General features: G+C 43.3%; 1 protein-coding gene across 1 annotated transcript; it reads right to left on the reverse strand.

Moving 5' to 3' along the window:
• Window positions 1–468: 468 nt before the first annotated feature.
• Window positions 469–25399, reverse strand: LOC124279059 (glycoprotein-N-acetylgalactosamine 3-beta-galactosyltransferase 1-like). The gene is made up of 4 exons (XM_046714858.1): window positions 25371–25399; window positions 11911–12392; window positions 11028–11219; window positions 469–827 (listed from the first exon to the last, which is right to left on the reverse strand). Exons 2-4 carry the CDS (start codon window positions 12367–12369, stop codon window positions 576–578), a joined length of 903 nt encoding a protein of 300 aa, XP_046570814.1. The 5' UTR covers window positions 12370–12392; window positions 25371–25399; the 3' UTR covers window positions 469–575.
• Between the last annotated feature and the right edge of the window lie 399 nt (window positions 25400–25798).

Raw genomic sequence — 25798 nt, forward strand, 5'->3', positions numbered from 1 at the left:
GACGTTAACATCACGTGCTCATTTATATATGAGCATTGATCATTTGTGGCATTGCTATGCATTACCTTGTCTCTCTCACTCTCTTTCAACCGATCTCGTTAATCCACAGCTAGAAAATGCCCACGCAGAACACATAAAACCTTGATCCAGATCACATACTAGGTTTAGCAAGCTCTGGGCCCATTGCACGAGGTATACCTGACATCACCATTCTTGTAACATGTGTTATATTTGGGCTTACACTTTCTCAGTAAAATAAAGATTCAAGTACTTTCATTAGCTTAATTCCCATTCGGGATTCGAACCAACACTCTCAGAGTCTGGCACACAAATTCAACTATCTAACCCACACAGCCTCGCGTCAAAAAAAGAAAGAAACGGCGGCAAATAAAAAAAAATATATAAATAATAATATGTCCTAATTACATAAACATTGCATTTTTTATTCAGAATCGAAATTGTAAGCCTGAAAACCTGTGTCTGTATTCAAAACCTGTATGCACAACATGATATTTCTATGAAGTATATTCTGAAAATGTGTTTTCAGTGATTATTAAACAAATATGGCCATGATTTCAGTTCTCTCTACAGTAACGTAACCAGGCAATATTCTTTGTGAATGTCTTTAGCAGCCGCCTGCAGCCTGCCCAGGGCCACTGTGGAGGTAATGAGGGAACGACACCTATTTGAAAGAAATGTTTAAAAAATAATGGTTCGGTTTTTCTCCCGTAGATACTCGTCCTATACAACAGAAATTCCAGCGCCCTCATTTGTTTAGGATCCACATAGTGAAAGCTTATTGTCAGCTGGCTGCAACATTCTTTGCCCTGAAAATAGAGTGAGACAGTGCTCAGAAGTGTTCTGTGATGCCGCTAGTAATATGACAGCAATACAGCTATAAAGTGGAGGCAGTGCTTCATGGATTTTAGGACACTGTTAACAATATAGTGGATGCAATGCTTAAATTGGTTCTGGGACACTTTTAGCAATATATGGGAGGCAGTACTTACATGGATCCTGGGACAATTAGCAGTAAAGTGAAGCCATTCCTAACACGGATTCTGGGAAACTATTAGCAATAAAGTGGAGGCATTGCTTTATTGGGTTCTGGGAAACCATTAGCAGTAAAGTGGAGGCATTGTTTTCATAGGTTCTGGGACACCGTCAACAATAAAGTGGAAGCATTGTTTTTAAGGGTTCTGGGACATCGTCAGCAATAAAGTGGAGGCATTGTTTTTAAGGGTTCTGGGACACCGTCAGCAATAAAGAGGAGGCATTGTTTTAAGGGTTCTCGGACACTGTCAGCAACAAAGTGGAGGCATTGTATTTATGGGTTCTGGGACACAGTAAGTAATAAAGTGGAGGCATTGTTTTTAAGGGTTCTGGGACACCGTCAGCAATAAAGTGGAGGCATTGTTTTTAAGGGTTCTGGGACACCGTCAGCAATAAAGTGGAGACTAGTTTTCATAGGTTCTGGGAAACCACTAACCGTTAGCAATAAAGTGGAGTCATTGTTTTTATGGGTTCTGGGAAACCGTTAGCAATAAAGTGGAGTCATTGTTTTTATGGGTTCTGGGAAACCATTAGCAATAAAGTGGAGGCATTGCTTTTATGGGTTCTGGGACACCGTCAGCAACAAAGTGGAGGCATTGTATTTATGGGTTCTGGAACACCGTAAGCAATAAAGTGGAGGCATTGTTTTAAGGGTTCTGGGACACCGTCAGCAATTCTGGGAAACCGTGGAAAGTGGAGGCATTGTTTTTAATGGGTTCTGGGACACCGTCAGCAATAAAGTGGAGGCATTGTTTTTAGGGGTTCTGGGACACCGTCAGCAACAAAGTAGATGCATTGTATTTATGGGTTCTGGAACACCGTCAGCAATAAAGTGGAGGCATTGTTTTTAAGGGTTCTAGGACACCGTCAGCAACAAAGTGGAGGCATTGTTTTTAAGGGGTCTGGGACATCGTCAGCAATAAAGTGGAGGCATTGTTTTTAAGGGTTCTGGGACACCGTCAGGAATAAAGTGGAGGCATTGTTTTTAGGGGTTCTGGGACACCGTCAGCAGTAAAGTGGATACTAGTTTTCATAGGTTCTGGGAAACCATTAGCAGTAAGGTTAAGCCATTGTTTTTAAGGGTTTTGGGACACCGTTAGCAATAAAGTGGAGGTTTGTTTTCATAGGTTCTGGGAAACCATTAGCAATAAAGTGGAGGCATTGTTTTTAAGGGTTTGGGGACACTGTAGGCAATAAAGTGGAGGCATTGTTTTTTCTGGTTCTGGGACACCGTCAGCAATAAAGTGGAGGCATTGTTTTTAAGGGTTCTGGGACACCGTCAGCAATAAAGTGGAGGCATTGTTTTTCAGGGTTCTGGGACACCGTCAGCAATAAAGTGGAGGCATTGTTTTTAAGGGTTCTGGGACACCGTCAGCAATAAAGTGGAGACTAGTTTTCATAGGTTCTGGGAAACCATTAGCAGTAAAGTGGAGCCATTGTTTTTATGGGTTCTGGGACACTGTCAGCAATAAAGTGGAGTCATTGTTTTTATGGGTTCTGGGAAACCGTCAGCAATAAAGTGGAGGCTTGTTTTCATAGGTTCTGGGAAACCATTAGCAATAAAGTGGAGGCATTGTTTTTATGGGTTCTGGGAAACCATTAGCAATAAAGTGGAGGCATTGCTTTTATGGGTTCTGGGACACCGTCAGCAACAAAGTGGAGGCATTGTATTTATGGGTTCTGGGACACCGTCAGCAATAAAGTGGAGGCATTGTTTTTAAGGGTTCTGGGACACCGTCAGCAATAAAGTGGAGGCATTGTTTTTATGGGTTCTGGGACACCGTCAGCAACAAAGTGGAGGCATTGTATTTATGGGTTCTGGGACACCGTCAGCAATAAAGTGTAGGCATTGTTTTCATGGGTTCTGGGACACTGTCAGCAATAAAGTGGAGGCTTGTTTTCATAGGTTCTGGGACACCGTTAGCAATAAAGTAGAGGCATTGTTTTCATGGATGTTGGGAGACCGTTAGAAATAAAGTGGAGGCATTGTTTTTCAGGGTTCTGGGACACCGTTAGCAATAAAGTGGAGGCATTGTTTTCATAAGTTCTGGGACAACGTTAGCAGTATATTGGAGGCATTGTTTTCATGGGTTCTGGGACACCGTCAGCACTAAAGTGGAGGCATTGTTTTCATGGGTTCTGGGAAACCGTTGACATTAAAGTGGAGGCATTGTTTTGATGGGTTCTGGGACACCGTCAGCAATAAAGTGGAGGCATTGTTTTTAAGGGTTCTGGGGCATCGTCAGCAATAAAGTAGAGGCATTGTTTTTAAGGGTTCTGGGACACCGTCAGGAATAAAGTGGAGACTAGTTTTCATAGGTTCTGGGAAACCATTAGCAGTAAAGTGGAGCCATTGTTTTTATGGGTTCTGGGACACTGTTAGCAATAAAGTGGAGTCATTGTTTTTATGGGTTCTGGGAAACCGTCAGCAATAAAGTAGAGGCTTGTTTTCATAGGTTCTGGGAAACCATTAGCAATAAAGTGGAGGCATTGCTTTTATGGGTTCTGGGAAACCATTAGCAATAAAGTGGAGGCATTGCTTTTATGGGTTCTGGGAAACCGTCAGCAACAAAGTGGAGGCATTGTATTTATGGGTTCTGGGACACCGTCAGCAATAAAGTGGAGGCATTGTTTTTAAGGGTTCTGGGACACCGTCAGCAATAAAGTGGAGGCATTGTTTTTAAGGGTTCTGGGACACCGTCAGCAATAAAGAGGAGGCATTGTTTTTAAGGGTTCTCGGACACTGTCAGCAACAAAGTGGAGGCATTGTATTTATGGGTTCTGGGACACCGTCAGCAATAAAGTGTAGGCATTGTTTTCATGGGTTCTGGGACACTGTCAGCAATAAAGTGGAGGCTTGTTTTCATAGGTTCTGGGACACCGTTAGCAATAAAGTAGAGGCATTGTTTTCATGGATGTTGGGAGACCGTTAGAAATAAAGTGGAGGCATTGTTTTTCAGGGTTCTGGGACACCGTTAGCAATAAAGTGGAGGCATTGTTTTCATAAGTTCTGGGACAACGTTAGCAGTATATTGGAGGCATTGTTTTCATGGGTTCTGGGACACCGTCAGCACTAAAGTGGAGGCATTGTTTTCATGGGTTCTGGGAAACCGTTGACATTAAAGTGGAGGCATTGTTTTCATGGGTTCTGGGACACCGTCAGCAATAAAGTGGAGGCATTGTTTTTAAGGGTTCTGGGGCATCGTCAGGAATAAAGTGGAGACTAGTTTTCATAGGTTCTGGGAAACCATTAGCAGTAAAGTTGAGCCATTGCTTTTATGGGTTCTGGGACACTGTTAGCAATAAAGTGGAGTCATTGTTTTTATGGGTTCTGGTAAACCGTCAGCAATAAAGTGGAGGCTTGTTTTCATCGGTTCTGGGAACCCATTAGCAATAAAGTGGAGGCAATGCTTTTATGGGTTCTGGGACACCGTCAGCAACAAAGTGGAGGCATTGTATTTATGGGTTCTGGAACACCGTTAGCAATAAAGTGGAGGCATTGTTTTTATGGGTTCTGGGACACCGTCAGCAATAAAGAGGAGGCATTGTTTTTAAGGGTTCTCGGACACCGTCAGCAACAAAGTGGAGGCATTGTATTTATGGGTTCTGGGACACCGTCAGCAATAAAGTGTAGGCATTGTTTTCATGGGTTCTGGGACACCGTCAGCAATAAAGTGGAGGCTTGTTTTCATAGGTTCTGGGACACCGTTAGCAATAAAGTAGAGGCATTGTTTTCATGGATGTTGGGAGACCGTTAGAAATAAAGTGGAGGCATTGTTTTTCAGGATTCTGGGACACTGTTAGCAATAAAGTGGAGGCATTGTTTTCATAAGTTCTGGGACAACGTTAGCAGTATATTGGAGGCATTGTTTTCATGGGTTCTGTGAAACCGTTGACATTAAAGTGGAGGCATTGTTTTTATGGGTTCTGGGACATCGTCAGCAACAAAGTAGAGGCATTGTATTTATGGGTTCTGGAACACCGTCAGCAACAAAGTGGAAGCATTGTTTTCAAAGAGTTCTGGGACACCGTCAGCACTAAAGTGGAGGCATTGTTTTCATGGACGTTGGGACACCGTTAGAAATACAGTGGAGGCATTGTTTTTCAGGGTTCTGGGACACCGTTAGCAATAAAGTAGAGGCATTGTTTTCATGGATGTTGGGAGACCGTTAGAAATAAAGTGGAGGCATTGTTTTTCAGGGTTCTGGGACACCGTTAGCAATACAGTGGAGGCATTGTTTTCATAAGTTCTGGGACAACGTTAGCAGTATATTGGAGGCATTGTTTTCATGGGTTCTGGGACACCGTCAGCACTAAAGTGGAGGCATTGTTTTCATGGGTTCTGGGACACCGTTGACATTAAAGTGGAGGCATTGTCTTTATGGGTTCTGGGACATCGTCAGCAACAAAGTAGAGGCATTGTATTTATGGGTTCTGGAACACCGTCAGCAACAAAGTGGAAGCATTGTTTTTAAAGAGTTCTGGGACACCGTCAGCACTAAAGTGGATGCATTGTTTTCATGGATGTTGGGACACCGTTAGAAATACAGTGGAGGCATTGTTTTTCAGGGTTCTGGAACACCGTTAGCAATAAAGTAGAGGCATTGTTTTCATGGATGTTGGGAGACCGTTAGAAATAAAGTGGAGGCATTGTTTTTCAGGGTTCTGGGACACCGTCAGCACTAAAGTGGAGGCATTGTTTTCATGGGTTGTGGGAAACCGTTGACATTAAAGAGGAGGCATTGGTTTTAAGGGTTCTGGGGCATCGTCACCAATAAAGTAGAGGCATTGTTTTTAAGGGTTCCGGGACACCGTCAGGAATAAAGTGGAGACTAGTTTTCATAGGTTCTGGGAAACCATTAGCAGTAAAGTTGAGCCATTGTTTTTATGGGTTCTGGGACACCGTTAGCAATAAAGTGGAGTCATTGTTTTTATGGGTTCTGGGAAACCGTCAGCAATAAAGTGGAGGCTTGTTTTCATCGGTTCTGGGAAACCATTAGCAATAAAGTGGAGGCATTGCTTTTATGGGTTCTGGGACACCGTCAGCAACAAAGTGGAGGCATTGTATTTATGGGTTCTGGGAACACCGTAAGCAATAAAGTGGAGGCATTGTTTTTATGGGTTCTGGGACACCGTCAGCAATAAAGTGGAGGCATTGTTTTAAGGGTTCTGGGACACCGTCAGCAATAAAGAGGAGGCATTGTTTTTAAGGGTTCTCGGACACTGTCAGCAACAAAGTGGAGGCATTGTATTTATGGGTTCTGGGACACCGTCAGCAATAAAGTGTAGGCATTGTTTTCATGGGTTCTGGGACACTGTCACGAATAAAGTGGAGGCTTGTTTTCATAGGTTCTGGGACACCGTTAGCAATAAAGTAGAGGCATTGTTTTCATGGATGTTGGGACACCGTTAGCAATAAAGTGGAGGCATTGTTTTCATAAGTTCTGGGACAACGTTAGCAGTATATTGGAGGCATTGTTTTCATGGGTTCTGGGACACCGTCAGCACTAAAGTGGAGGCGTTGTTTTCATGGGTTCTCTAAAACCGTTGACATTAAAGTGGAGGCATTGTTTTTATGGGTTCTGGGACACCGTCAGCACTAAAGTGGAGGCATTGTTTTCATGGATGTTGGGAGACCGTTTGACATGCAGTGGAGGCTTGTTTTCATAGGTTCTGGGACACCGTTAGCAATAAAGTAGAGGCATTGTTTTCATGGATGTTGGGAGACCGTTAGAAATACAGTGGAGGCATTGTTTTTCAGGGTTCTGGGACACCGTTAGCAATAAAGTGGAGGCATTGTTTTCATAAGTTCTGGGACAACGTTAGCAGTATATTGGAGGCATTGTTTTCATGGGTTCTGGGACACCGTCAGCACTAAAGTGGAGGCATTGTTTTCATGGGTTCTGTGAAACCGTTGACATTAAAGTGGAGGCATTGTTTTTATGGGTTCTGGGACACCGTCAGCAATAAAGTGGAGGCATTGTTTTTAAGGGTTCTGGGGCATCGTCAGCAATAAAGTGGAGGCATTGTTTTCTTGGGTTCTGGGACATTGTCAGCAACAAAGTAGAGGCATTGTATTTATGGGTTCTGGAACACCGTCAGCAACAAAGTGGAAGCATTGTTTTTAAAGAGTTCTGGGACACCGTCAGCACTAAAGTGGAGGCATTGTTTTTCAGGGTTCTGGGAGACCGTTAGCAATAAAGTGGAGGCATTGTTTTCATAAGTTCTGAGACAACGTTAGCAGTAAAGTGGAGGCATTGTTTTCATGGTTTCTGGGACACCGTCAGCAATAAAGTGGAGGCATTGTTTTCATGGGTTCTGGGAAACCATTAGCAATAAAGTTGAGGCATTGTTTTTATGGATTCTGGGACACCGTCAGCAATAAAGTGGAGGCATTGTTTTCATGGGTTCTGGGAAACCATTAGCAATAAAGTGGATGCTTGTTTTCAAAGGTTCTGGGAAACCATCAGCAATAAAGTGGAGGTATTGTTTTGGGGGGTTCTGGGACACCGTCAGCAATAAAGTGGAGGCATTGTTTTTATGAGTTCTTGGACACCGTCAGCAATAAAGTGGAGGCATTGTTTTCATGGGTTCTGGGTCACCGTCAGCATTAAAGTGGAGGCATTGTTTCCATGGAGTTCTGGGACACTGTCAACAATAAAGTGGAGGCATTGTTTTTATGGGTTCTGGTAAACCGTTAGCAATAAAGTGGAGTCTTGTTTTGATAGGTTCTGGGAAACTATTAGCAATAAAGTGGAGGCATTGTTTTTATGGGTTCTGGGAAACCGTCAGCAATAAAGCGAAGGCATTGTTTTCTTGGAGATCTTGCACACTGTCAAGAATAAAGTGGAGGCTTGTTTTCATCGGTTCTGGGAAACCATTAGCAATAAAGTGGAGGCATTGGTTTTTTGGGGTTCTGGGACACCGTCAGCAATATAGTTACGGCTTGTTTTCATAGGTTCTGGGACACCGTTAGCAGTAAATTGGAGGTACTGTTTTCATGGGTTCTGGGACACCGTCAGCAATACAGTGGAGGCATTGTTTTCATAGGTTCTGGGAAACCGTTAACAGTAAAGTGGAGGCATGGTTTTCATGGGTTCTGGGACACCGTCAGCAAAAAGTGGAGGCATTGTTTCCATGGAGTTCTGGGACACTGTCAACAACAAAGTGGAGGCATTGTTTCCATGTGTTCTGGTAAACCGTTAGCAGTAATTTGGAGGGATTGTTTTCATGGGTTCTGGGACACCGTCAGCAATACAGTGGAGGCATTGTTTTCATAGGTTCTGGGAAACCAGTAGCAGTAAAGTGGAGGCATGGTTTTCATGGGTTCTGGGAAGCCGTCAGCAGTAAAGTGGAGGCATGGTTTTCATGGGTTCTGGAAGACCATCAGCAATACAGTGGAGGCATTGTTTTCATGAGTTCTGGGAAACCGTCAGCAGTAAAGTGGAGGTATGGTTTCCATGGAGTTCTGGTAAACCATTAGCAATGAAGTTGAGTCTTGTTTTCATCGGTTCTGGGAAACCATTAGGAATGAAGTGGAGGCATTGGTTTTTTGGGTTCTGGGACACTGTCAACAATAAAGTGGAGGCATTGTTTTCATGGGTTCTGGTAAACCGTTAGCAATAAAGTGGAGTCTTGTTTTGATAGGTTCTGGGAAACTATTAGCAATAAAGTGGAGGCATTGTTTTTATGGGTTCTGGGAAACCGTCAGCAATAAAGCGAAGGCATTGTTTTCTTGGAGATCTTGCACACTGTCAAGAATAAAGTGGAGGCTTGTTTTCATCGGTTCTGGGAAACCATTAGCAATAAAGTGGAGGCATTGGTTTTTTGGGGTTCTGGGACACCGTCAGCAATATAGTTACGGCTTGTTTTCATAGGTTCTGGGACACCGTTAGCAGTAAATTGGAGGTACTGTTTTCATGGGTTCTGGGACACCGTCAGCAATACAGTGGAGGCATTGTTTTCATAGGTTCTGGGAAACCGTTAACAGTAAAGTGGAGGCATGGTTTTCATGGGTTCTGGGACACCGTCAGCAAAAAGTGGAGGCATTGTTTCCATGGAGTTCTGGGACACTGTCAACAACAAAGTGGAGGCATTGTTTCCATGTGTTCTGGTAAACCGTTAGCAGTAATTTGGAGGGATTGTTTTCATGGGTTCTGGGACACCGTCAGCAATACAGTGGAGGCATTGTTTTCATAGGTTCTGGGAAACCAGTAGCAGTAAAGTGGAGGCATGGTTTTCATGGGTTCTGGGACACCGTTAGCAATAAAGTGGAGGCATTGTTTTCATGAGTTCTGGGAAGCCGTCAGCAATAAAGTGGAGGCATTGTTTTCATGAGTTCTGGGAAGCCGTCAGCAGTAAAGTGGAGGCATGGTTTTCATGGGTTCTGGGAAGCCGTCAGCAGTAAAGTGGAGGCATGGTTTTCATGGGTTCTGGAAGACCATCAGCAATACAGTGGAGGCATTGTTTTCATGAGTTCTGGGAAACCGTCAGCAGTAAAGTGGAGGTATGGTTTCCATGGAGTTCTGGTAAACCATTAGCAATGAAGTTGAGTCTTGTTTTCATCGGTTCTGGGAAACCATTAGGAATGAAGTGGAGGCATTGGTTTTTTGGGTTCTGGGACACCGTCAGCAGTAAAGTGGATGCATTGTTTTCATGGGTTCTGGGACACCGTCAGCAATAAAGTGGAGACATTGTTTTTAAGGGTTCTGGGACACCGTTAGCAATGAAGCGGAGGCTTGTTTTCATGGGTTCTGGGAAAGCATTAGCAATACAGTCGAGGCATTGTTTTCATAGGTTCTGGGAAACCGTTAGCAATAAAGTGGAGGCTTGTTTTCATAGGTTCTGTAACACCGTCAGCAATAAAGTGGAGGCTTGTTTTCATAGGTTCTGGGACACCGTTAGCAATAAAGTGGAGGCATTGTTTTCATGGGTTCTGGGAAACCGTTAGCAGTAAAGTGGAGGCATGGTTTTCATGGGTTCTGGGACACCGTCAGCAATAAAGTGGAGGCATTGTTTCCATGGAGTTCTGGGACACTGTCAACAATAAAGTGGAGGCATTGTTTCCATGGGTTCTGGTAAACCGTTTGCAGTAAATTGGAGGCATTGTTTTCGTGGGTTCTGGGACACCGTCAGCAACAAAGTGGAGGCATTGTTTTTAAGGGTTCTGGGACTCTGTCAGCAATAAAGTGGAGGCATTGTTTTTATGAGTTCTGGGACACCGTCAACAATAAAGTGGAGGCTAGTTTTCATAGGTTCTGGGAAACCAGTAGCAGTAAAGTGGAGGCATTCTATTGATGGGTTCTGGGACGACGTTAGCAATAAAGTGGAAGCATTGTTTTTATGGGTTTTGGGACACCATTAGCAATGAAGTGGAGGCTTGTTTTCATAGGTTCTTAAAAACCATTGGCATTAAAGTGGAGGCATTGTTTTCATGGGTTCTGGGACACCGTCTGCAATAAAGTGGAGGCATTGTTTTCATAGGTTCTGGGACACCGTTAGCAGTAAAGTGGAGGCATTGTTTTTATGGGTTCTAGGAGACCATCAGCAATACAGTGGAGGCATTGTTTTCATGGGTTCTGGGAAACCGTTAGCAGTAAAGTGGAGGCATTTTTTTTAAGGGTTCTTGGACACCGTCAGCAATAAAGTGGAGGCATTGTTTTTCTGGGTTCTGGGAAACCGTTAGCAATAAAGTGGAGGCATTGTTTTCTGGGTTCAATAAAGGGAAACCATCAGCAATGGGTGGAGGCATTGTTTTTAAGGGTTCTGGAACACCGTGAGCAATAAAGTGGAGGCATTGTTTTTAAGGGAGGCAGTACTTACATGGATCCTGGGAGAATTAGCAGTAAAGTGAAGCCTACACGGATTCTGGGAAACCATTAGCAATAAAGTGGAGGCATTATTTTCATGGGTTCTGGGACATCGTCAGCAATAAAGTGGAGGCAGTGCTACGTGGGTCCTGACGGGGAACTTACCTTTTTGGATTGATGGCGATCCCACTGCTGAACGTCTTTGGGCAGGGAGCCCACAATATGGCGAAGGGCGCTGAAGGCGTGGAAGGACTCACGACCAAACCTGTCTAGAGTGTTGTGAACGGCGATTCCCACATTGTGTAAACAGATAGCTATTTCCACGTCTTCGTCCATCCCAGACTTCAGGCACATGTTCTGAACAAGGACCTAACTATTAGTGAGTGAGCGAACAAGGGAAATTGTTTTAAACACAGAAGTGAGCAATATACAAGTTATATCACGCTTTATGAATCACTCTCGCCTCCATTTGGATTGCATGACAAATAATCCATAATTCAGATTGAGGTATGTTTTAGGACTAATGAGTCGTATGTGACCATCTCTTCTGGTGTCCCAGAAGGGGGACAACAAACTGACGCTTAGTCTTTGAATACATATGTTGAAACAAAGAACCATGTAAGTTCAAAGGGAGTCAAAGTACTTGCTTCGTTAAGGGCTCTTGCATTACAATAATGGCTGCTTGGAACGAAGAACAATATGTTTTGGGACAGGAAGTACACACAAGCGTGAGGATACTTAAGACTCTGCATTTATCAATCTAATGCACACCACGCCTTTTGTGAGGCAAAATTGTTGTCTAAGACATATGATTTCCAATGAACAAATTGGAGAGAAAGGCGTATGATCACACAATAAGGAAACACTTTGCCATTATCTATAACCAATACACAGCCTTTAATGTTGTCATAGCAATGGGTAGGAAACTAAAATTAAGGCTGACCAATGTATTGACCTCTTCAGGAAACTCACGGACCTGACATGTCAGGAGTTTTTTTGACTAAAATGTAATGGAATTTGTATCTTGACAATGATGACAACAACATACCTCTGTATTGTACCCCTTTTCCACCAAAAGTCGTACAGCCTCTCTGCTAAGCACGTAGCCAGCGCCGCCGCTCATATAGCCCCAGCTGGAATATTTCTTGAACAGGTGACCCACATACACCCCCTCACTCGCGTTATAGTGGGACAACAAAAACTTCAGGTTCTCCATCACCACGAATGTATCATCGTCTGCTTTCAGAAACCAGTCATAATTGTTCAGATGATGTTTGTATATATACTTTAAAGACGCTATTGTCTTTTCCGTCAAATACTCGCGGCCATCTTTGATGTGTAGGTCAACTATTTCTTTTCTTGGATATTTTTTAGTCGTTGTCATGACAAACATTCTGTTATCGCAGCGTCTTGCCCAAGTCGCCTTGACTGCCGCCATTTTATTGTGGACTTCCTTTTCCCTTGTTGTTATCCAACAGAAGATCTTTACTTTTGATAAGGTATCCATAGCAACGGAATCATCTACTAAAACTGAAACGTAATGATACATTAATTCTTAAGATCTGGCAAATAAATTTGTAATTCAGCCTGCCAGTGAGTTGGGGTTTTAGTAGTATAGGGAATGATATTTTTAGACCAGTCCCTAATAAGTAATATTTTTACGATCCATTGCCCCTGTGCGAGTAAGAATATGGTTGGAATGATGGTCGACCATCATTCGACGTCTGTAAAATTATAAGTGAAAGTACGAGGATACATGCAAACATTCATGAAAATCGGTCGACTAGTTTAAGAAATATTCACTTTTTAGTGAGCATGGGGGTCGGTCGGGTGAAAGGCTAACTATCCAAGGTATTGCCGTACTTGTTATAAAGTAGCGAGGTGAGGTCGTCTGAAGCTAAGCAGATAGCAACTCTCCGTAGTACGCCCGGTCAATATCTCACCTCGCTGACACACGCCAGCTCGGTTTGCAATCTCAGACTGTCAGACAGTCGTTAGCTGTGCGTATGACTCGGGTAAAGACCTCGGACTCCGATGAGCAATCCCCTCTGCGGCTGGAGTAAACACAGCAATCCCAATACATGGCGAGCTGTCTCTCCCGACAATTGATAAGTGGCTCGCCGAGCTACACTGAGCTTCCTAACACGGTATCACGGGGCACAAGTTGTAATTCCTTTCGCGAGAATCCTCGGTTCGGCCCGTCTTTGAGATAATACAGATTGCGTTCGCTGTTTTTAATGCTGACTCGGTCAAAGTTGTACGTTTTCATGGACCATATTGGATCAGTAGGATGTTTTCTGCTATCTCACTCATATTCACCCGGCTGTTACAAGTACCTAATGTCCGGTAATGTTTTCTGTTTTAGTGCGACGTGCTGCTGACGATTCGGTGGTGCAGGATTTCATTTTGATGGCTTGGATGGGTCTCTTGCCCACGAGGCTAGTGACTTCCTTGTTGATGGCTGCCACCAATTGCGGCAAACGTACAACCCATTCTGTAGATCTATTTCCGGGATTGATTAAATCCTGTGAGTACTGGTGTGAGAATAGGCGTTCAGCTGTGGTGCGATTAAATCTCTCGACAATGGCTTGGCTGGGGTGGGCTCCCGCTATACCGCGTCTCACCTGGACTTTGTGCTTGGCCAGCAGCTGTGACACGGTTCCCATAAACTCGTGTCCAGGATCGATTTGCAAGATGGCAGGCCAGGTTAATGGACTACGTTTGTGTACGCATTCTAATGCTTTGGCGACTTCGGTAGAATCTTTCATTGTTAATGGTTCGGCTTCTTTGTAGTGACTGGCGACATCCATAGTTGACAGGGCATACTTATAGGTTTTACGTCTCACTCTGTCGTGAGGTAGAAACAAGAGGTCGGCTTGATGCACTCTATTCGGTGTTGAAATATCGAATTTTCTTCTCGGGATGTACCGAGGCGCCGGCAGGTAAACTTGCCAGAGAACTCGTTTTTTAAGGCAAGCTTTAGCGACGTCTTCGGAGATTAGAACGGCCTGCACCTTTCCAGTATCCTCGTGGGCTGTAATCAATTTTCTCCATGATGTATTATTATTTTTTTAATTACTTAATATATGTGTGTGTCCGTACACATAAGTATTTACCTCGTCAATGGCAATCCATCGTTTCATGTCCATGGGAGACAGCGACGTCTTGTTAATTTTCAGACCGTAACAGGGCTTCTTGGAATCAATCGTGCTTGATATGTTTTTTTCACCACATTTTTTCCATGCATTTCGCCTTTCTGATATCATTATTGTCTGCTTTCTTGATCGAATACATTTTAGGTCCCAAGCTGATATATTCCACGATCGGTGACCCGCGCATTCATCTTTCATTTTACCTAACACTTTTTTGTTGACTTGGCTAAGCAGCGGATGGTCATTGGGATAATCGCTCGTATCGTACATGTCTATTTTTTTCTGCTATGTCCTGGTACACGTCCTCAGTGTGGATTTCCATCAGCAGCAAATCAGTGTCCTTGTACCACACCTCGCATCTATCGCCGTATTGCTTCTTGAGTTCGTTGTAATAAAAGTCGTATCAAGTGTTTGGATAAGTCGAGGATGCTCATCCCCACATAAACAGGCCGGTTGAATTTGATGTGACTCTTGTTCATGTGCAATGCTACCAAGTTGTCATTGAATATTTTACTTCTGTTGAATGCCGTGATGGCTATTACTTTCCTAAGTCTTTCCTCCTCCTTTGTTCTGTCTAATTTGACATTAACACTTTTTCTCAAATTCAACATGGTTTTACCAAACACGGAGTTGTACATGAGCTTTATAGAGTCTTTTCAAAATCGCTGGTGGCTAGTTTTCGTAAATCCGTGTTCATCCTTATGTAAGGCTCCATCCAAGGACTTTGATCAAACATGAGTACCCTGTGAATTTTCTTAAGTTTTATTCCCAACGACAAGTACAGCTGCACATTTATATCGTGAACAATGTATTTTTTCTTATTCATTAAGTTTGGTACGAGTTTTTTAAGGTTGGTCGTCAACAAGTTTCATTGATATTCGGACATCCAATCCGGGTTCACGATTAATTGTTCAGGAGCGAGCGGGTAACTGTTGTGCGATTCATGTAATTCTGCGGGATATTCCAGGTCAACTTCGGATATGTAACCTTTGTTTGCGTCAAGATAAAGAATGTGCTTCGATGGCTGGCTGGGGTCGTAACCTGCCACAAATTTATTGTTGGCCTTCGCATACGGTTTAACAGCCATCAAAATCCCGCCTCGCAGGCCTTTCTCTATAAACAGAGGCATATCGTAACCCATCAATAGTTTCAGTTCTACACCTGTCTTTCTTAACAAGGCGTCCCAAGAGAGACCGGGGGAGGAGAAATACCATGCAGGGTCTAGGCCGTACTGTTTCAAACACGTTTTTCTTAATATCTCGAACACATCGGCTAGTAGCACTACATAAGTTTTCAAGTACAGATTGTGGTAGTCGCTTAAATTCTTACAGCCTAGTTTATCCCACACGTTGAGGGTGTGCTAGTAATCGTCGTCGGTTATTTTCTTTTCGGTTAAGTTGCTGTAAAAGCAGTCGATGGGAGGTAATATCGTTTCGGTGAATCTAGTCCAATCATTCATTTATTCGTAGGAGTAGACACCCTTCCTTGACCGTAGTCGTAGTCATGGTTGTATTTGCAAGAGAAAACGAACGTCTAATTGTTGGATACGATTTCAAGTGAAATGAATGTCTAACAGTTTGATATGACTTCGAGTGAAACGAATGTCTAACAGTTTGCTATGTTTTTGAGTGAAACGAATGGCTATACCCAGCGCAACAAAGATTAGCTCTGGGTCTTTCTGATCTTCTGAAGGTGTGTAATATTGAGAGAGGTCGGGCTTGTCTTCCAATGGAGTCAATGTCTTTCCCATGACATAGTAAAATTCTTTCAAGGCATCAACGACATTTTTGAAAGTGCGCTCAGCGTGACCTTCTTGTCGGAGTTGGTTGGTGATGAAATCCATTCCCTGCATTCGTTTGTGAGCGTATTCAGCTTGTGCATCCTGTAATTGCTCCATGGCTAGATCATGACGTTTTCGTTCCTTATCTATCTCGGCGGCGTTCGATGTTCGTAAATAAGAAAAGAGATAATTGCTGCCAGAAAATGCCAGGGCATTGACTAATGCCCCGGAGACCATCCTCGCGATTGTGTCCATTATTCTCTATAATTTATTAATTTATTTTTTATTTCAATATGTTTTCTGGAATGATACATTGCTTGACGAGTATGTCTATGTGGCCATCACCAGCCCCAAGTCAAACACGAGCATGCCCATGTCTTGCAAGTTGAAATTGAGTTTGGGTGCTGGTTGTTTGGTGATCATTTTGCTTAATCGAGCGTAACCTATGGCCAGTCCGCTGACCATGGCAGCGTGAAACGCATCGTTGACGAATGTTTTTCCATCGGTTGTCAACTTCGTTGTATATAATAAAACAATTTTTCATATTTTTTTTTATAACATGATATGAGGGTTTACTTCTACTTGTTGTTGTTGTGACGGCATACGCAGTGGTGGTGGTGGTCGCGGTGCTGGTTTGAATTTGTACATCAAAGCGGTGATAGCAGTTGATGATGATTTTTATTTTTTCTGGTTTTGGCTATCACGCCTTTTTGACCAGCGGCTACTTTTTTAGGGTTCTTTTTTCTGGTTATGGTATCAATCGGTGACTGATCCTCCTCCGTCTGTTGTTGTTCAGGGGCAGCATCCGTCGACGACATCTGATATATTATTATCAATGTTTTGCCATGATGATTGCTGCGGTCAGCTGAGCCAGTAGCATGCCATACTGGTGGTATAGCTCACAACTGATGGAGCTCAATGTGTGGGCGACGAACGGATCCGCGTCGAGGTCTACGCACATGTACAGTCGACGGTCTAGTTAAATGGGAAGGAGATACGAAGCTATGCTGGTGAACATTTGTTTTAGTAGATCGTCGCTCTCCATCTTATAATAATACGCTAATGTAAGTTTTAATCTAAATAACAAAATCCCACGCAGACGAGACAGCGACAGAAATGTTAAGTGACATAAAACGTGAATTTCGAATATCATTTTTGCTTAAGCTTTGCTTAAATCTTGCTTAAATTTTTGTCAGTAGTGTGGTAAGATTTGCTAGTAGTTTTGCTTAGATTTGTTAGGAGTTTGCTAGTAGTTTTGCTAAATTTTGCAAGTAGTTTTATAAATTCTTGCTAGTTTGCTACTGCATATGCTACAGGTTGGTCCGTTTTTAATATGAGTTCGGCGATTTTCGTTTTTGACAACAGATTTTTCACACGCTCACGCTCCTGTTTGGAAGGGATCACGTCATTTTCTCGCAAACATTCTTCAAACGAATCCCTGTCCTTGCAGTGAAATAAGGAGATCCATCGCGTTTGTTCCTGCAGATCTTTCGGGACCGAGTTGAATTTTTGCATCAAAACCCACACGCTGTGTTTCATGTGCTGGCCGGAAAAGGCCAGGTACGACAGCATATCTCGTTTTTTAACGATTTCTTTGTTGGCTCTGCCATCATCCATTACGAAAAACGTCGACTCTCCTTTTAGATCGATTTTCTGCATGTCATCATCGTTCATCAACCACGATCTCTCCTATCTCTCCGTGTACGTTTTGTTCATGTGGCAGAGAAAGACAATGTGGTCGAACATGTCCCGATAGTATCCTTCCAGCAATACCGGTTTTCGCAACCCGTCTGGCCGCAGATGATGGCGCAGTGCGGTTCTCGAGGTACATCAATATCAAATTTTTCATTAATAGATGGCTTGCACGAATCTTCCATTGTCTACATTGAGTTGCGTGTCCATAATCACATATAAATATAATTTAAATTGCCGGCATCTTGCGCCTTCTTTATGATTTGGATTGTGATGCCTTCACTCCTTTTGTCGATTGGTCGACCTCTACTTTGCAACTGATCGTAGTCCGTAGATTGCATGTCCAGCCACAATGCGTACTTGGTGGTCAGGTATTCCCAATCATCACGTCATAGTGTTGAAGATCTTTGACGACTGCATTGATTTCCGGCACACGCTTGATCACCGGCAGTTTTCGGATCTCGTCCCACTGCTGGTGAGGCTGCATGCCTTGGCTGAACAGCTGGTTGGGCACTCCATCGATGGTCACTTACACTTTGGTGATGTCGGGGTTCCAAGTATCTTCGCTGTTTTCTCTTCGAAACGACGTGTATTCTTCCACAGGAATGATCAGAATGCCTTTCATCGATCGGGCCAGCATGCTCAGGTTGATGTTTCACAGCATGTCGCTCTTGTCCTTGACGATCTTCCGTTGCCACAAAACACGAATCGTACAGGATGGACAGCTTTCCCGAGTACTGGTTGCGAAAATGCCGGCCCAGTTCCGGGTTCGTGACCATGTCAAACTCCAATGAAATGTTGTTGACGACGTAACTGCTGGTATCACCGTTTGGAGTACGGATAACTGAGAAAATGGCATGTGCCCCTCGAGCAACTCGAAATCGAACGGAATGCAAAACCAGTTCCCGTACGTCTCGGCGATGGCTTCGACCCACCTTGATACGCTATCGAGCTTGGCTTGCTCAAAAACATACCTGACATGCAAATTATTCGCAAGACAGTTAGTATAACAAATTCCTTGATACGACATGTTATTGTGTTCTCTCATGGTTCTCCAGAGGTCCATGTAACCGAAAAACATGTCGCTGTCGTCGATGCTCAGCACCTCGTTGCCACTGATTTTAATGGTGGTTTTCTTGACAATGGCTGGACCCAGGTTTTCCATGATAGTGCGTTTGTCATTCAAAGACGTTAAAGTGATGTGAAAAGCTAGTCGACCTGTCCCTAGAACAATGACATTGTTCGCACCCAGGTTGGGAAATCGAACCAGCAGTGTTTGGTTTTGATAGATCGTGCTCGGAGTATTCGTAATCGTGACAGATTGACAGAGTGGTTCCCTCAATCATCAGAAAAGGACTAGTTTTATTCCATATTGCGACATTTTGTGTGTTTATATTACATATTAATTTTATAAAATAATAATGGCTGAAGGTGGAGAAGACATCGAAATGAATGATTTGTTGTCCGACCCATCACCTGCAGCAGCAGAAGAAGAAGAAGACACTTCGTTCATGGATGGTGCCGTAAGAAACGAACTCTTAAAGACGACCGTGGACGATTATTACGAAACTTTAAAGCAAAATAAAAATTACGTCGAGCCCACACATCGCGACTATTCGAGATCCGAATTCGCCAGAAAAGGCCAGCTGTGTTTAAGAAGCCATTCACTCCATCACGAGAAAACCGCTCGCTCTGTCAACTCTGGCAGGAAAACACAGCATCAACTTCGTCCACGATGAATGAAACATGCGAGATTACGGTGGTGGTGCACAACCCAAACTTCAACAAGAACTGCAACACATTCAGACGGTTCTCGGTGCCACAGCGAGCTCGGTGCCACAGCGAGCGCAATCGCAAGAGACGATCTACAACACGTCCCGCAACGCGCTCAAGAAGCGTCGGACAGACTTGAAAAGATATTGTCCACGTACTAGGATTACAAATCAGCCATGTACGAGAAACCATCGACAGAGTCTTGAACGAGGTCACCACGTTAGCTGACAGGATCCGAGACATTCGACACGAATAGTTTCTGTACGTCGTAAGCCGTTCCCTTACCGATGATACCGGAAATCGTTTGCATCTGTGCACCGAGAATAGCCCGAATGTACGTTCGAATCGAATCGTTTAATCTAACGACACCCGCGCGAGAAAATGCTTATGACTTATCCAACATCAATTTCTTCCAATCGTCTACAGGTCCCTGCTGAAACCTCCAAACGCTGTAATCCTTGCTATTATCAAAAGCCATAAGATGATCCCTTCACTCATTACTCGTGACGTAAGCATTCGCATACGTTTTACCACCCCATTCTTTCAACTTCTCGCTGGCTTCTACGAGGGACATATTGTGTACGATGGGAATGCCTAAACCATGATTCTCGCCTGGCAAACGCCAATCCGTTTTCGGATTTATTTCAAATTTGTTGCAAATACGTTCATACGCACGTCGATCCTAATGATTGTTTACTGCATCCCACGTCTTATGCTGTGGAATCGGTGCGCTGATTTCTAATGGGATGCGTCTGATCTGGTAGTACACGTGAAAGGAGAACACAGACCGACTCAGTGGAGCGCATCGACTGTCGTTCAATGTCACACCACACCCGGTCGTGGCACACCACATGGCGAAATTGAATTCATTCGCATCTGGTTCGAAAACCAAGCGTGCACCTCTTTCACATTCGTTACCCAAACCTATTGTCATGTTTAAACACATCGATAAATTGAGCTTGGAAATGAGAGCCATCCACCACAATCTTCATTTGCGTGAGATCGGCAGCACTTACACGATCACTTTTTGGATAAAATACTCCCGGCGTGTACATAATTGAGGTGAGGTGAGGTGAAATTGGGTTTAACGTTGTGCTTGAGAATATTTCGCACATATGACGACGTGCATGCGTGTGTATGTGTAGGTGCGGCTGCTTGTACTAGCCCAGACTGAAGCTGGTTTTATAGTGCTAGCCCACTGAGATACCATGCCACAGAGCAGCATGAATACCCCACTCAGACACATTATACTGACTCCAAGCCGATCAAGTACCATATTTTAACGTCTTTTGGTATGACGTGGTCCGGGAATGTACATAATTGAAATTTTATATATAATGATAATATATATATTTTCAAAATGTGTGTGACGCTGCCGGGAAGAAACAGCGACGAGCCCGTTCAACTGCTGCACGCGATCGATAACATGTCAGGTCGACTCGAGGTTGCACTCTGTGATATCACGTACCACCCGCGATGTACTAACATCAACGACAACAACAACAAACTCTTCGTCAACAGGCAGTGACACCTCACCCACGGTTACTACAGTGTGTGCCTGCTCAAAGACGAAATCTTCAAACCTCTAGGAGCCGAAACTCAAACTAAACGATTCCAACGGCATGATCGTGTTATCGAACAATGGAAAAGACAACTTGAGACTCGGCCGACCTCTGGCCAGAACGCTCTGGCTGACATCGAATGATATATCACCGCAAACCACTGTGACGGGCTCAAAACTACTCGACCTAGTTCCCTATCGCAACTGTGCATTCATCTCAATCAGATAAGCACGAGTGATAATATTCAAGGCTAACGTCCTTCGACCTAGCTGAGAGCCATGCCGGTGAAAACGGAAAAGTACAACTACGGCAGGACCGAATCGTTTCCGTCCTTCCAGTACATGAAATTAACTCGAAGCACAATCACCGAATTAAAAATATCCGTTTTAGAACGCCTTACATATACAAAACAACGTATACAAGAAAAGAAGTGACATACACAGAAGCCGTTGGTAACCCAGGAGATTTAAATGATGTCGAGATCGGAGATGGACTCATCAACAACACTCAATACAATCTCGTCTGTAACGACAACAACAAATGGGTCCTTGTCTCACCTAAAATCGACTGGCTGTTGAATATTGCTCTAGTTCCTCCCTACGTGTTTACCAAGAACAAGGATCATTATGTTACCAAAGTCATCAAAAGCGGGATTCTACTCGTGGTTTACGTCCCGTCACAAAGAATGAGCATGCTCATCAGCACCCTATCAGGAAAAGCAGGTCATACGCTATCAGCTAAACCCACGATACAAAATGCCAGTTTGCAGTTGGTGTCGCAATTCGATAGTGTGGTCACAATCTTGGAAAGCATACCTCAAAATTCAACGATTTTCATGGAAGTGTATCTTGGAGATGCACCATCACCAGACGAAGAGGATGTCGAAATCGTGAAAGGGATCAAACTCTGTTGATCTAAACAGCAACAATATTTTATTTGCTCGATTTACGTATAGGTAAACGTGAATTCTTACCCAAGTCTCCAGGGAGTAACAGTGACCTTGGATGCAAAAATTTCACTAGCAAAAATTTTCTTGCCCAATAATATACATCTCGTCAACAATGGACGTTGCAAAATGTACTACACTAATGCTCTCCGATCTCGGGGACACGCAGGGATTCAATCGACCCAGCACGGAAAATACCTTATATGCCTTTCACTTGCAAAACAACTTGTACGTGCGACGGGAAGTTTCACAAAAAATCGACTGGCTGATCCACATCCCCCTCACCTCAGCATCATTCATATTTTTAAAAAATGGTTTCGTCTTCGAATAATGAACAACGGGATCATTCTCACGTCTTTCACATCGAAATTTGATATTACCATACAAGTACTGCGAATACCAGGTCACACGAGCCACATGTTAGCTCCAGTCAACTCGAATGCATCTTTACTGTCCGACATACCCGATTACCAACTGTATTTTTTCGATTAAAATTTTGCTATCAAATTACACATCACGCTCATAACAGAAGTTTATCTCGTAAACATTCCCTCAGAAGATCTTGTACTTTTGAATGGGTTGACAATAAACTGGAGCGATCAACATACACACCAACGTAGCCGTATTTTCATAAGACCGGGGTCAATACCATTAACAAGCCTCGACGGGGTTCGTGTTAATGAAATGAAGTCCATTCAGCTCCCGAGCATTTACTTGTACGAAAATCTAAACTTATCGGTCTTAAGTCCATCAATCAAAGATTGACGGAAAACCAATTAAATATTATTTTCTGACTTATATAGGATGGGATTGTATCCGGCCATGGATAAAGTGGTCAAAACACTCGAAACCGTGGACAGATTTCGTTTGCAACAAGTAAGCCACCTCAAACATCAACTGAAAAAAGAGCGTGACATGCGATGGCATAGAGACCACTGGAAGCAACCAGTGTTGGTAAATTGTCGACCATTGTAGTTGCACCCATCGTTCTCAGGTTAGAAATTGCAGCTGGGGTTTTAGTCGAAGCCAAGCTGAACATGATCGAGGATCACATATCAACAGCGCTCAGCGATAGCAAGATCACGGAGGAAGAGTTCCGTCTGGTGTTAGCAGAACTCGCAAAATACCATAGAATGAAACGAGATTCAAACTAAGTCCAAACGATGAATGACATCGACGAACAGGGAAAAAAAGCTAATAGAACAGGGCAGACAACAAGCCCGGCAAGCATTCCTTTCCAAAAGCAAAGGAATCATAGGAGATTCACGCTAAACTGTTTCATCAATGATAATTTAGATCCATAAAATAATCCGTTTGTTTTATTGTATTCGGTAAAACCGTTAAAGTGGTCGGATACCAAGTTATGGTTTTTCCACCTTTCAGGAAAGTTTGGGCTGGTTCTACGCTAACTCTAAAACCAATGTCGTGACCAGTTGCTAAAAAGCTAATTTGTATTTGTGTTTCCGCATTGTGTGATTTCTCTTTTAACACAAGCTCAAGTTTTTGGTTTGCCCAAACAACGGTTCTGTTTTCGACCACGACTCTGCTAGATCTTTCTCCTTCCGGCTTACTCCAACCTATAATCTTTGCCGTTTTTCCTCCTAAGACCGATAATTTTTCAGTAAACCTCTTTTTGCAGAAAATAATCCACTCTTCCAAGCGAATCCATCGCTAAATCCTGGTATCTCAATTTCTCTTGCTCGTTCATTTTCGTTATACTTCTAACAATATCCTAGCTCTAATATGTTTTTCACTTATAATCTTACAGACGTCGAATGATGGTCCACCATCATTCCAACCATATTCAGGGGCAACAGATCGTAAAAATATGACTTATTAGGGACTGGTCTAAAACTCTCATTCCCTATGCTACTGTTATTATATCAAGATATCTGTAGATTTTATATAGTATTCCCAGAAATTATTGAGAAAGTTGTTTCGGCAAATGTCTAATACATGTATATAAACTATAGAAGTTTTACCTAAATGAATATTTTGAGATATGATTCTGTTACAGTCTAAGTGTCTTTTCAGTTCTTTGTGAGACCTCCTTGCTCTGCTATTCACGGCTGAATGCGCCTAGGTACATTACTGATCAAAGTTTGTAGGAAATCGTCTGACAGCATATCCCAATGTTCGACCACTTGTTTCTTCATATCCTCAATATTTATAAATCCTTTTTGGTTGATTCTGTCCTTCATTAGTCCCCACACATTCTCAAAAGGGTTAAGATCTGGGCTGTAGCTGGGCCAGTCTAAAACTTGAACATTTTCGTCCGACCACCACTGTTTTGTGTAGCCCACAGCGTGTTTTGGGTCGTTATCATGCTGGAAAATCCAATTATCTTCATACAGTGTTCGGGCAGTGGGAGGTTATCATTTAAGATGTCAACATATCGTCAAATTTCCAGTGAAAATGCACAAGGGCGTCACTCCACGTGACGATATCCCATCCCACATGTGTATATTTCGGGCAATGTTTTGGGCGTTGGTAAATAGGTTTCACGGTATCTTTTGTCCAAATATTCACACAGTTCGGACAAAGCCAGACTGAACTTTCACCAGAAAAGAAAATAGTATCCCAATCTTGATTTTCGTGAGGCCAACACAAGTTTAAACGTCTTTCTTGTTGTTCATCTTTCACCAATGGTGAGGGAATTCTGCGCTTTGTCATCCAGTTAAGTCTTTGTAATTCTTGTCTGAGGGTTTCATTACATACCTGAGGACTTCCTCTATTGATCATCTCATTTCTGATATTCTCAAACCATACACTCACAATGTGACCAAGTGGCCGGCGATCCGTAGTACTGAACGTCTTTGGCCTTGTGGTGATCGGGGTCGCCAACTGAAGTTGAAGGCCATGACCCAAGACGGAAGATACCGGAGACAGCCGATCACCACAGGGAATCCGTGGAAGCCATTTTGCAAGTATAAACTGCCTGAATCAGGGGTCTACCTAAAGTTGTAGATTTGGGCTTGTATACTGCAGAGTGCGAGCCGCGGCTTACAACAATAGTGATCCGATACCGTAGTGAAGGCTGTGATCACTACAGCCTCGTGGCCCCTGTCTTGTACTCAATCCCAACTCCTGACTGCATATTCTTCAAAGTTCTGTATACTGTAGACAGGGAATGTCATGTCTACCAACTAACTCTTTTGTATTAGTCACACCCTTTGAAAATCATCTAGAAGCAGCTTTCTTTTAATCTACTACTGTCACATCTGCCATGTCAACAAAGGAAGCCATTTGCTACGCCAGGGGAGATAACTCTTGGTGTAGTAAGGTTCATTCCTAAGCCAGCAAGAGTTGCCTTTCATACTGAGTACCTTACTACATAATGTGACACCTATTTAAAGATTCTATTAATCAGTATTAGGAAGCAAAGATCTCAATACTTTCTGAGAAAACTGTAATTCTTACGTTACACGTTAACGCTGTGTTGACCTTATTGTGTAGAAGGCAGTCATTGATAAAAGCACCTGCTCCTACAAAATCAAAAGCCCCCTTCTACCCTACTAACACGCAAGCACGCACACGCACGCACGAACGCAGACACACCATCCATGTGGGCGCCGTATTTGTAGATGTTCTCATCACACCCACCTGATGTGTTATCATCCTGGTAACTCTCTTCGGCCTCTACAACAGAGAACGTATTGAATAACTATAAATGTAACTCACCAATCTCTGTGATGGAAGAGTGAGTGTCTGAGTAAGTATGTTTTACGTCGCTTTTAGCAAAATTGCAATATCACGGCGGGGACATCAGACTTTGGCTTTCGCCTTATAACCATGTGGGGAATCGAACCAGGGTCTTCGGTGTGACGTGCGAACGCTCTAAGCGCTAGGTTACCCCACCGCCGAGTGTGGCGGAAGATGAAGTTCTAATGTTCAGCGATGTGTTTGGTTTTTAACGTTGCTATTAACGTCATGTCTTCTATTTCTGGGCAGCCTTGACATGACTTCCACAGAAAATCGGAGCGGTGGGGTAGCCAAGTGGTTAAAGCGTTCGCTCGTCACGCCGAAGACCC

Source organism: Haliotis rubra, unplaced genomic scaffold, assembly GCF_003918875.1.
Source record: "Haliotis rubra isolate DU_JTF1 unplaced genomic scaffold, ASM391887v1 Scf246, whole genome shotgun sequence".
NCBI lineage: Eukaryota > Metazoa > Mollusca > Gastropoda > Lepetellida > Haliotidae > Haliotis > Haliotis rubra.